Raw genomic sequence first — 13,025 nt, 5'->3', positions numbered from 1 at the left:
GGTTATGTGAGTTATATCTATTGATATTTATGATATTTTCATATTTTAATGTGTCATTTTGATTTGATAAGAAATTCAAATTGGGTATATTGGGACGCCTGGGTGGCTCAGCGGTTAAGCGCCTGCCTTCAGCTCAGGGTGAGATCCTGGAGTCCCTGGATCAGGTCCCACATCAGGCTCCCTGTATGGAGCCTGCTTCTCCCTCTGCCTGTGTCTCTACCCCTCTCTGTCTCTGTGTCTGTCTCTCTTTCATAAATAAATAAATAAAATATTTTTTAAAAATTGAGTATATTCATTTTACAGTCATAATAAAGCCAGCACCAAAAAAAAAAATATATATTTGGGAGTATACAGGTATATTAAACTAATAAATTATACATCCTTTTTTTTTTTTAAGATTTATTTATTTATTTATCAGAGATCTAGAAAAGCAGAAACATAGGCAGAGGGAGAAATAGGCTCCCCAAGGGGAGTCTGATGCGGGACTAGATCCCAGATCCCGGGATCACTCCCTGAGCCCAAGGCAGACAACGCCCAACCGCTGAGCCACCCAGGCAGCCTCACATTATACATCTTAAACTTACACAATGTTTTATGTCTATTATATGGCAATAAAGCTGTGTGTGTGGGTGGGGGGGTGATAGTAAGTCCTCTACATCTTAATATAAATAATGCTTTTATGAAACCAAAACAAAAGTAGTGAGAAGAGCAATGTTGTTGTTTTTTTTCCCCAAATCTTTTTAAAGATTTTATTTATTTATTTGAGAGGGAGCATGTGCATAGGAGTGTGAGGATTAGGGGGAGCAGAGGGAGAGGAACAAGCAGACTCCACCCAATGCAGGGCTCAATCCCACACCACAAGATGACCTGAGACAAAACCAAGAGTCAGATGCTTAACTAACTGAGCCACCCAGGTGCCCCACCCCCCCCCATCTTTTTAATGTCTGTCTTAATAGAATATAGCTGGATTTTCATATTTGTTTTTGCATTCAATGTTGTGATACAACACATTATATTACCTCTGGAAAACTCCACCGTATGCTCGAGAGAAGGTGGTCCCCGGACCATACTTTGAGACCTGCTGATATAGTAGAAACAACTGTGACTTTGGAATCAGACACACCTTAACTCAAACCTCAGCTTTTGTGTTGGATATCTGTATCAGCCTGAACAAGTGATTTTGTCTCTGTCATCTCCTTTGTTGAATGCAGAGAGAAGTACAGTATAACTCCTAGGACAGCATAGGGGTTAATAGGTATTCTTAAGTGTCTGGAACCTGGTAGATGTGTAAGTACTGTTCCTCTGGATACTTTTTTTTTTTTTTTTTTTTTTTTTTTTTTTTTTTTGCTTTAAGGAAGTGCCTGTATTAGTCTTGCTTGGGTTTTGTGTGAGTGTTGTGGGTTGGTTTCTAATTCTTTTCCCATGCCTATTCTCTACATATAATACATAAAATTGTTCTATGGTCATTATTTTTTTAAAAGATTTTATTTATCTGACAGAGAGCATGCACAAGCAAGGGGAGCAGGAGAGAGAGAAGCAGACTCCCTGCTCGGCAGGGAGCCTGATGCAGGACCCTGGGATCAAGCCAAAGGTAGACACTTAACCAACTGAGACACCCAGGCACCCCCTCTGGTCCTTATTTGTTTTCATATCTCTCTCCCTCTACCAGAAATCCACTCCTCAATAACAAATAATCCTGTTTTCTCCTCGAATTCCTAGGTCCTAGCAGAATGTATGTACCTGGCAGTCATTCAGTAATACTTGAATAACATCTAAAACCTCAACCTGAAATTGAACATAAGACCATATCATTGCCCCTCTCTCTCCACCAGAACACGGTATCTTCAGTTTTGTTTCCTTGAGTTCAGTCAATCTTAAATTAATTGGTTGTGGTATCAGTTGATATCACTAAGAGTAATTTTCAGAAGAATTAGAGCCCTAGCACTTAAGGCTCCTTCTAGAGCTCAGACCATTTCTGGTAACTGTTACCCAACCTCCTCTTTTCTCCCATCCCACTGCCATCTTTCCTTGGTTAGGTGGCAACAGTATGAGAAAGTAAGTAATTTATTTAACAGATATTTAGTGGTTCCTGTTTTGTACAGGACACCTAGAAGGGTGCAGCTTACATAGTACAGAATCACAAAGTGCCGTGGGATGCCTCTTGTGTTGCCATTTGTTTTCATGGGGTTTTTTTAGCCCTTCTGTTAGGTAGGGTCTCTAATTTCCAGAAGCTTATGGTTTTTTTTGTTTGTTTGTTTTTAAGATTTTATTTATTTGGGGATCCCTGGGTGGCTCAGCGGTTTCACGCCTGCCTTTGGCCCAGGGCGCGATCCTGGAATCCCGGGATCGAGTCCCACATCGGGCTCTCGGCATGGAGCCTGCTTATCCCTCTGCCTGTGTCTCTGCCTCTCTCTCTCTCTATGTCTATCATAAATAAATAAATATTTTTTTAAAAAGATTTTGTTTATTAAAGGGGGAGGGCAGAGACACAGAAGAAGAAGCAGGCTCCGTGTGGGGAGCCCGATGTGGGACTCAATCCCGGGTCTCCAGGATCATGCCCTGGGCTGAAGGCGGCGCTAAACCGCTAAGCCACCGGGGCTGCCCCAGAAGCTTATGGTCTTAAGTGTGAAAAACAGGCACATACACAGTGGACCATAATTCAGGACAAGATGAGGACTGATGCTGAGTTTATCAACAGCCAGCTTCAGGTTTCAGGATAGGATCTTGATGTGATGATGTGTGTGATGTGTGCTATTTTTTAAAGTCCTGCAAAGCCTGAGGCACCTGGGTAAGCACATTCAGTTAAGTTTCTGGCTCTTGGTTTCAGCTCAGGCCCTGATCTCAGGGTTGTGAAATCCAGCCTTGTATTGGGCTCTGTGCTCTGTGCTCAGTGCAGAGTCTACTTCATATTCTTTCTCCTCTCTTCCTCTCTCTGTCTCTCTGTCTCTCTCTTTTGTCAAATAAATCAATCAAATTAATTAAGTAAAATAAAGTCCTACAAGGCCCAGGAAACTCCATGTTATGGTTCTGCCATTTCCAGGCTCTGGACGAGTCTGAAAGCAGCGAAGTAGAAGACAAAATTGGGATTTGTTGGTACAAAATTGTAGAATGCTGAGGAAAATTAACCCCAAGATTCAAAATCAGACTCAGTTAACATTTTTTGAAACTGTAAACTAGGTTCTTTCCCTCTGTGTTATGTAATAGTCTCAACTACTCGGCAAAGTAGGTAGCACTATTCCTGTTTTCCAGATGAGGCTGATATCCAGACAAATTAAATAATTGGCTTAGTTTATATATCTAGTAGATGTTGGGACCAGGTTTTTTTTTTTTTAATTTTTTTTTTAAATTTATTTATGATAGTCACACAGAGAGAGAGAGAGAGGGAGAGGCAGAGACACAGGCAGAGGGAGAAGCAGGCTCCATGCACCGGGAGCCCGACGTGGGATTCGATCCCGGGTCTCCAGGATCGTGCCCTGGGCCAAAGGCAGGCGCCAAACCTCTGCGCCACCCAGGGATCCCTGGGACCAGGTTTTGATCTCTACTCTTGAGCCCAGCAATCTTTGTATTTAACTATGTTGCCTTTATTTTGTAGACCATGAAAGTCACATTCAAAGTTTTTTTGCTGGGAAGGTAAATGTAAAAATAGGTTTATGAATCTAATATTTCTAAAAAGACCCCCTTTTCACCCAAATGCTCCCAACTAGTAGTCACACAAGTGGGCTCAAGTTCATGAAATATTATTTAATCTGTTGAAAAGAATTTTCCTTTTGACTCTGTCAGCAGCCAGGTATAGTGTGTATGAAAGTGCCTGTCATTAAGTTGGCACTTGTTTCCCAAATTTCTTATGAGCAATTCATAGAATCTCCCTGCTGCCACCAAATGCCTACCTACATAATCATTAAATTTTTTCCTCATTTGCCCTTGCCCCTAAATGATGAGTGAGATAAAATTCTTTGGTATACAGTTAACCCTTGAACAGTGCAGGAGTTAGGGCACTGGCCTTCCATGCAATCAAAAATCTGTTTATAACTTTTTTTTTTTTAATATTATTTATTCAGGGATGCTTGTGGCTCAGGAATTGGGTGTCTGCCTTTGGCTCAAGGCGTGATCTCAGGGTTCTGGGATTGAGTCCCATCGGGCTTCCTGAATGGAGCCTGCTTCTGTCTCTGCCTCTCTCTCCCTCTGTCTCTCATGAATAAATAGAATCTTAAAAAAAAAAAAAAAAAAAAAAAAAGATTTTATTTATTCATTTGACAGAGAGCACAAGCAGGAGAGCAGCAGGCAGAAGAAGGAGAAGCAGGCTTTCCACGGGGCCGGGAGCCTGATGCAGGGCTCGATTCCAGGACCCTGAGATCATGACCTGAGCTGAAGGCAGATACTCAACTGACTGAGCCACTCTGGCACCCCAAAAATCTATATAACTTATGACTCCCCAAAAACTTTACTAATAGCTTACCATTGCCTGGGATAACATAACACAACCTGAATAGTTCATTAACACATATTTTGGGCATTATATGCACTATATACCATATTCTTAAAGTAAGCCTGAGAAAAGAAAATGTTAAGAAAATCACATGGATGAGAAAATATATCTACAATACTCTTATTTATTGAAAAAAATCAGTAAGTGGACCCATGCAGCTCAAACTCCTGATTTTCAAGTCAGCTAGCTATGTAGAGAGAAGTCCGGTGTAATCATTTATCTTTTTAAAGGCACACGTAGGGGATCCCTGGGTGGCTCAGCGGTTTAGCACCTGCCTTTGGCCCAGGGCGCGATCCTGGAGTCCCAGGATCTAGTCCCGCATCAGGCTCCTGACATGGAGCCTGCTTCTCCCTCCTCCTGTGTCTCTGCCTGCCTCTCTCTCTCTCTCTCTCTCTCTCTCTCTATCATAAATAAATAAATCTTTTTTAAAAATTTAAAAAAATAAATAAAATAAAGGCGCACGTAAGAGGAGTAACCATGGGAGGAGTGGAAAATGGATGAAATGGACCCATCTGATTTTTTTTTTTTTAAGATTTTATTTATTTGTTCATGAGAGACACAGAGAGAGAGAGAGAGAGGTAGAGACACAGGCAGAGGGAGAAGCAGGCTCCATGCAGTGAGCCCAATGCGGGACTCGATCCCGGGACCCTTGGATCACGCCCTGGGCCAAAGGCACCAAACTGCCGCGTCACCCAGGCATCCCAACCCATCTGATTCTTAACTGTCTCTTCCTTAGGTGGGAATGATTGAGGGGGCAGAGCAGTGGCATGTGGCTAAAAGGCTGTTTGTGGAAAGAGTTAAGGACACTCTGTAAAGTCATGTGTCTCATTTATCCTTATCTTCCTTCCTTCTTTAGTCATCCTTAGGCAGGCGGTGAGAAGCTGCAAACATGTCTGATTTTGTGGAAAGCGAGGCCGAGGAGTCAGAGGAAGAGTACAATGATGAAGGCGAAGTGGTGCCCCGAGTCACCAAGAAATTTGTGGAAGAGGAGGATGACGGTGAGGAGGCCCCAGCCTCAAGCTTCTCCCCACTATTGCTAAGCTTTGGATAGTTGGATTCTTGCTGATGAGAGGCTCAGGCTGAGCACAGAAGTTATCACACATGAGGTACCAGCTTGAGAATTTTCAGTAATTTATAGCAAATACTTACTGAGCATCTGACTGCTGTATGCCAGGCACTGTGCCTAGAATTGGAGTATGAAATAAAGACCCTGCAATCATGGAGTTTATGTTAGTGGGAGGGGACAGAGAGTAAACCAACAAATAAATATATACATAATGTTTTCCTCTTTGAGAGACCTAGCAGTGTTGGTATTTATGTGCCCAGTTTTCTATTTCTCTGGCCAAACCCAACCATTAGGATCCTCAGCAGAGTAGAATCATGAAATGGCTTTAAAGACAGAAAAGTAAATACAAGTTTTATTAAAAGAATTATAGATAGAAGAAATCATATGGCTGCTGAATTTATAAACTAAGATGGAAACAAAGATTATTGGTGGCTCTAAAACTCCTAGTAGGACTTTGAAGAGCCCAAATAATTAGGAGGATCATCTTGCCTAAAGACAGATGGTGAACATAGAAAGGAGATACTACTTTTCCAGATGCTGCTGCTCTAAGTTAGTGATCATGTTTTATATCTTCAGGTGAGACTGAAAAGTTAACATGGCACCCATATCATTAGGTTTAGAGCAGAAAGAGAATCACAGTTTAAGCAGGTGGCCCTATCCCACCCCAACCCGTTACCCAAACTCTATGCTTCAAACATACATGTTTTCCAGATGAGGAGGAGGAGGAAGAGAACCTAGATGATCAGGATGAGCAAGGCAATCTGAAAGGCTTTATCAATGATGATGATGATGAAGATGAAGGGGAGGAGGATGAGGGTAGTGACTCTGGTGATTCAGAAGATGATGTTGGCCACAAGAAGAGAAAACGCAGTGAGTAGTCTCTCCTCAGTCAAGTAAGGCTGGGGTGGAAGTTGCAGTGGAGAAGGGGCCTCCACATCACCATGGGTAACACTTTGTTTTCTCCAGCATCTTTTGATGACCGCCTGGAGGATGATGATTTTGACCTCATTGAGGAGAATTTGGGTGTCAAAGTCAAAAGAGGAGTAAGTGTCATTCTTTGTCTCTGTCCCTGGGGATGAAGGAAAAAGCCCTTGAAATTGAGTGATTTGGGGGGAGAAGACACCTCCAGAACAATTTGGGAAGCATCAGAGAAGAGAATATTGCTCCGTGTCCTTATGCCATGGAGACTAGAGTTGCATCCCACGTCTGGGTGCCTGTTAGAAAAAGGCCTGTCAGAGTTTCAGGGGTGGGCCTTAGTGCTGAAAGAGCATAACTTAATGTGTTCTTTGCCATCTCCCTTGGTCAGTGGAACTATGGTGGGGATATGAGAATGAGACTAGAAAACAAGCATCATTATGCTAGTCTCCTCAGGCCCTGATGAGACAGGTTTTCCCACCCCTAGCAAAAATACCGACGTGTCAAAAAAATGTCAGATGACGAGGATGACGACGAGGAGGAATATGGCAAAGAGGAACATGAAAAAGAGGCTATTGCAGAGGAAATCTTCCAGGATGGGGAAGGGGAAGAAGGGCAGGAAGCTGTGGAGGCCCCCATGGCTCCTCCAGAGGAGGAGGAGGAAGATGATGAAGAATCAGGTATGTGACATCAGGCAGGAACGCCTGTGTTTGGGTGGGTGTTGGGATTGCATAGACCCTAAGAGCAGGATGGGAAACCATTCTTCAGCTACAGGGCTTGCAGCATTTGACAGAAAGTTCATTTTTAGGAGCCTCCCTATTCTTCTCACTGGCCTCCTACATGGTAGGAACTAAAGCCATTCAGTGGATCCCTGGGTGGCGCAGCGGTTTAGCGCCTGCCTTTGGCCCAGGGCGCGATCCTGGAGACCCGGGATCGAATCCCACGTCGGGCTCCCAGTGCATGGAGCCTGCTTCTCCCTCTGCCTGTGTCTCTGCCTCTCTCTCTCTCTCTCTCTGTGACTATCATAAATAAATAAAAAATTAAAGCCATTCAGTCCTGGTTCATGCTCTGCCTCTGAGCACTAATCCCTTCCCTCCTTGCCCAGACATCGATGACTTTATTGTGGATGATGACGGACAGCCCCTGAAAAAACCTAAGTGGCGGAAAAAGCTACCTGGATACACAGATGCGTGAGTGGGGTCTGGTACAGGGTGGTGATACAGACATCTGAGTAGGTACAGTCAGGAAGGAGGAAGTGAGGTTTCTGCCAAAACTGGGACATCCCAGCTCTTAACTGTTTGGCTTCCTTGCCTTAGATAACCTTTACTAGGCAAGAATTTCACACTGCTCCTAGAAGCCCTGAGAGCTCTCTACATTATAGGGCCGCTGTGGAATCAGGGTGGAGTCACGTGTGTAGGCCTCCATCCAGCCTCCCTCTGCTCCTGTAGCTCCATGTTTATTCATTTAAACATTTGCCTTCTAAGTGTAATTTTCTTCTAAGAAAACTTTTGCTCTAAGAGGATACTGTAATGCCTTAGCAGAAGATATATCTGCTGAGCAGAATATGGACCTACCTGCCCTTGTTCTGTTTGATTTCCCAACACTGGCACATACCAACCATGGGCTTTTATCTTCCATAAATAATAGTTTTCCCAGAAATCTTCCCTAACTAAGCCTTTATTGCACTGTAAGTATGCTTTTTAAGATTTACCTTTCTCTTAACATTCTGGGTTTCCTTTGGGGCAAGCAGAGGATCTCTGCATGGGCTGCATCTGTTTCCTCTCACTAGAGCCTAAGCCAAATGCCTCTTGCTGTCACCCACAGGGCCCTGCAGGAAGCCCAGGAGATTTTTGGTGTGGACTTTGACTATGACGAGTTTGAGAAATACAATGAGTATGATGAAGAACTGGAGGAAGAGTATGAGTATGAGGATGATGAGGCTGAAGGTGAGATCCGAGTGCGCCCCAAGAAGACCACCAAGAAACGTGTGAGCCGCAGAAGCATCTTTGAGATGTATGAACCCAGCGAGCTGGAAAGCAGCCACCTCACAGATCAAGACAATGAAATCCGAGCCACTGACCTGCCTGAGAGATTCCAGGTAAGAAAGCTTCTTTCCTTCTGCCAATCTGTCATTGCCTGCCCTGAGCCTCCTTGCTCCTGGGGTTGTAGCAGAGAAATAATCTAGTAGTAATCTGATGTTGAATGGTATATAGGAAGTTGGCTTTGAACCCCATCTGACCAGGAAGTGCAGGGAGTCTAGGTTTTAGAGAAGGCTCTTGTGCTGCTTATGCTTCTTGAAATGGCACTCTTTCTTTAGTAGGATATATAAGGTGTCTACTTCGTGCCAAGACGGTGCTGGAAATGTGTGTGTGTGGAACACACATTTGTGTCCTGAAATGGTATATGTAAATGGTATATGTGTTTCCTACATGGGATACAGGGTAAAGTCAGTCTCATTGTCTTATCCCCTGCAGCTCCGCTCCATTCCAGTCAAGGGGGCTGAAGATGATGAACTAGAAGAGGAAGCTGACTGGATCTACAGGAATGCCTTTGCCACACCAACCATTTCTCTGCAGGTACCCAAAAAAAAGATCCTCATTTTAACATGAACCGGAAGCCACTTTATCAAGCTGAAGACCTGCTCCTCCCATGCCCCAAACATCTCTGTGCCTAGTACAGGACAGTATGGGTGTCTGCAGGTGTATGAGAGATTTTTCTAGATTTTATCAGACAAAGTTATCCTCTGACATGAAATAGTTTCATGTGTGGTAAGACAAAACAAGTAACAATGTTATTGTTATTTCTTTCTTTCTTCTGGCTCTAGGAAAGCTGTGATTACCTAGATCGAGGGCAGCCAACCAGCAGCTTCAGTCGAAAAGGGCCCAGCACAATTCAGAAGATTAAAGAAGCCCTGGGCTTCATGCGAAATCAACACTTTGAGGTAGCATCTGAAGCTCTCTAATGGCTCATTGGTTAGAAATTCAGTGGGGGCAGGGTGGGTAGTGGGGCTCCTAGGTGGCTCAGTCAATTGAGTGTCCAGCTCTTGATTTTTGGCTCTGGTCATGATCTTGGGATTGTGGAATCAAGGCCCGCGCCAGCATGAGCCTGCTTGAGACTCTCTCCATATCCCTCTACCTCTCCCACACCCCCACTTCTCCGCTTGTGCATGCACGTCCTTTCTCACTAGCGCTCTCTCAAAAAAAAAAAAAAAAAAATTTTTTTTTTTTTTTTTTTCAGCTAAGGGATGAGGGTAAGGGGAGCTGCCTGTCAGGTAGAGAGCCCTCCTGTCCTCACATATGTCCTCACATTGGCTCAAAGAGTGTGAGAAGCAAAGGAGAGAGACTCTAGTGATCAGGAGAATGATGCCACCTGTCTGCAGCATCATCTTCCCCTATGGGGGAGAGCAGGTGCCCTTGATGAGCCTCTGAGGGAGGCCATGTTTCCAACTTGAATTTTCTGGAGCCACTTACCCCTCTGGCAAAGGAGCTTCTTATAGATCTTTCCACTCTGGTTGACTGCGGTCTCCTTGCAACCTTAGGTGCCTTTTATTGCTTTCTACCGTAAGGAGTATGTGGAGCCTGAGTTGCACATCAATGACCTGTGGAGGGTGTGGCAATGGGATGAAAAGGTAAGATGGATCCGTACCCTCTAAGAAGCTGAGGTGGGGACTGGGAACCACTACTTCAAGAGCCTAAGCCTTCTGTATGGTGGCAGCCCAAACCTCTCTATTCTGTCAAGCTCTCCTCAGGGTCTCCCGGTAAAGAATAGAGCAACTTTGGGTCTCCAGGGCCAAACACCAGCCCTTACCCCTGCCCTATCTTGTCCTAGTGGACCCAACTGAGGATTCGCAAAGAGAACCTAACACGGCTATTTGAAAAGATGCAGGCCTACCAGTATGAGCAGATCTCCGCTGACCCTGATAAACCTCTTGCTGATGGCATCCGGGCTCTGGATACCACTGACATGGAGAGGTAACATGTGCAGGGTTTATTCCATTACAAAGAGCCCTCAGACCTAAGATGGGCCCCCAGGGAGCAGCATAACGTACGAAATCCTCAGCACAGGGCCCATCCTTTAGAAATTTGTCACCACATCAAAAGTGATCTTTTTGGCAAACAAATTCATCTTAGTTATCTATATTGTTGAAAAAGGTTAAAAGAATAAGAATGTCATGTTTGCTGATCTGAAAATTCCCTGCATATAAAGTTACTTGGAAACCAAATTATAACCAGAAAGTATCTTGATGAGCCTGCAATCAACAAGTATGGGAGGGGAGCAGATGACTTTAGTGGCCAGTGTCATGAAGCTGGTGGAGTAGGGGGACAGGCCATCTCAAAGACTCTGAACTTTGCTAGAGACATGATGCTTCAACTATCTTTCCCTTTTTTTTTTTGGTCTTTCCCTTTTTTTTATCCATTTCTAATGATCATCATTTGACATACTCCTTTTCTCAGATACCTTAGTTGAAAGTAAGTCATGGTCTGGTGGTGGTGGTGTGTATCTCTAATAATTGAAGAACATAGGCACCATTCCAGTTGAGATCTTGCTTCATGGGAATTGGGCTTCTTGTAGCAGAACTGGATTTATTCTACTACTCAGTGACAATTGAGATCTTATGTCTCTTTCCTCCAGGCTGAAGGATGTACAGTCAATGGATGAGCTGAAAGATGTCTACAACCATTTCTTGCTTTATTATGGTCGTGATATCCCCAAGATGCAGAATGCCGCCAAGGCCAGCCGCAAGAAGCTGAAGCGTGTACGGGAAGAGGGAGATGAGGAAGGTGAGTGCTGGAAAGGAAAACCTGGGGAGGCTTGATGGCCACAGCATCCCCTAGGATGGCCTGGGCTGAGTGCCCTTTGGGGCTTCTCTACAGATGTCAGGTCCTTGGGAGTGACTGGAAACTAGAACAGTAACTCAGGATTTCTTCCCAGGTGAGGGTGAAGAGGCAGAAGATGAGGAGCAGAGGGGCCCAGAGCTCAAGCAGGCCTCCCGCCGAGACATGTACACCATCTGCCAGAGTGCTGGGCTAGGTAAAAGCTAGCTGCTTTGTATCCTGTGTATTTAGCCCTGAGCAAGGGGAGTTCTTTGATTGCCACTAGTGGGCAGGAAAAGGATTTAGTCATTTCAGCGATTCACCAGTGCAATTCTGAACACTTGCCCATATTACCAACACCCAGCCCACAGTAATAGTCCAACCTTTCCCTAACTACCTGAAGGAATGAGAAGCTCACATGATCAGAGGGATGGAGTCCATCCTATCTTTGAGAGGTTCTTCCATTAAACTGTAACTTCCATCTTAGTTTTGAGCCCAGGAGTCAAAGAAAATTCCTATTTCTGCTGCCTGATAACAGCATGTCGGGTGCTTAAAGGCAAATTTTTTGTGTTTTGTTTTGTTTTACTATTTATTTTTTAAGATTGGTTGGGGTTTTTTTTTAATTTTTTTTAACTTTAATTTATTTATGATAGTCACAGAGAGAGAGAGAGAGAGGCAGAGACACAGGCAGAGGGAGAAGCAGGCTCCATGCACCGGGAGCCCGATGTGGGATTTGATCCCGGGTCTCCAGGATCGCGCCCTGGGCCAAAGGCAGGCTCCAAACCGCTGCGCCACCCAGGGATCCCTGTTTTTTTTTTTTTGTTTTTTTTTTTAACAAAGTTTATCCTTAAACATATAACAGGATATAAGACAATACTTTGTTGTCATAGGTGCAACAGATGCTGTGACAGGGAATCCAGATATTTAAACAGGAATGGAATTAAGAGTCATCATTGCCTTGGGCACAAAAAACAACTTAACTTTTTGCCAGATTTCTTAATTCCACCTGTAGGTCCCTTCCCCGAGTCCTTCACTTTTAGCTCCTCAAGTTTCTTCTGCTCCTATTTTGGTTTCTGCTTGAATGCTTTATCTTTTTCATCCATCTTTTGGCGCTACTGCTAGTCACCTTCATGACTGGACATGGCACCTGCTGCCCTTTCCCCACACCCTACCCTTTTTCACTATCCGTAAACTTCCTGGTCCTGCTTATTTGTGACCCTTTTACAGTTTAGTTCCCAAAATTGCTGCTCTGGACTTAGAGACCAAAGACATTTGTCAGCCTAGCTGTTGTCTTACCTTTCACCCTCCTGTTTGCTTTAGATGGTCTGGCCAAAAAGTTTGGGCTTACTCCGGAGCAGTTTGGGGAAAATCTCCGGGATAGCTACCAGCGGCACGAGACAGAGCAGTTCCCTGCTGAGCCTTTGGAGCTGGCCAAGGATTATGTCTGCAGGTAGGCATACAACAAGTGGCTGGCAGGAAGAGGGGCCTGGGGGCCAAGGCACTGTCATTCTGCAGCTGCCCCGTTTCCCCACAGCCAATTCCCGACACCAGAAGCTGTGCTGGAAGGTGCTCGCTACATGGTAGCCCTGCAGATTGCCCGAGAGCCCCTTGTCCGACAGGTGCTGAGGCAAACCTTCCAGGAGAGAGCCAAGCTAAATATAACCCCCACCAAGAAAGGCAGAAAGGTGAGCTGGTTGAAAGGTTTTGATCTAACATGTGGTCCATCTTTGTGTTCAACTGGATT

General features: G+C 44.5%; 1 protein-coding gene across 2 annotated transcripts in view; it reads left to right on the top strand.

Annotated features, from left to right (window-relative positions):
- SUPT6H (SPT6 homolog, histone chaperone and transcription elongation factor) overlaps positions 1–13,025 on the top strand; it is a 36,784-nt gene that overhangs the window by 6,997 nt on the left and 16,762 nt on the right. For both annotated transcript variants that reach the window (XM_077852006.1, XM_077852005.1), the window contains exons 2-15: positions 5,343–5,484; positions 6,264–6,422; positions 6,519–6,595; positions 6,955–7,147; positions 7,573–7,657; positions 8,292–8,565; positions 8,942–9,043; positions 9,292–9,408; positions 10,006–10,095; positions 10,296–10,438; positions 11,100–11,248; positions 11,400–11,498; positions 12,602–12,731; positions 12,816–12,966. In XM_077852006.1, the coding sequence (XP_077708132.1) occupies positions 5,376–5,484; positions 6,264–6,422; positions 6,519–6,595; positions 6,955–7,147; positions 7,573–7,657; positions 8,292–8,565; positions 8,942–9,043; positions 9,292–9,408; positions 10,006–10,095; positions 10,296–10,438; positions 11,100–11,248; positions 11,400–11,498; positions 12,602–12,731; positions 12,816–12,966 (1,878 nt within the window). In that variant the 5' untranslated portion in view covers positions 5,343–5,375. The remainder of the gene's footprint in view (positions 1–5,342; positions 5,485–6,263; positions 6,423–6,518; positions 6,596–6,954; positions 7,148–7,572; positions 7,658–8,291; positions 8,566–8,941; positions 9,044–9,291; positions 9,409–10,005; positions 10,096–10,295; positions 10,439–11,099; positions 11,249–11,399; positions 11,499–12,601; positions 12,732–12,815; positions 12,967–13,025) is intronic.

This window comes from Canis aureus, chromosome 16 (genome assembly GCF_053574225.1).
Source record: "Canis aureus isolate CA01 chromosome 16, VMU_Caureus_v.1.0, whole genome shotgun sequence".
Lineage (NCBI taxonomy): Eukaryota > Metazoa > Chordata > Mammalia > Carnivora > Canidae > Canis > Canis aureus.
Note: the sequence above shows the minus strand (reverse complement) of the source record. Positions and strands in the feature narration are given on the sequence as shown.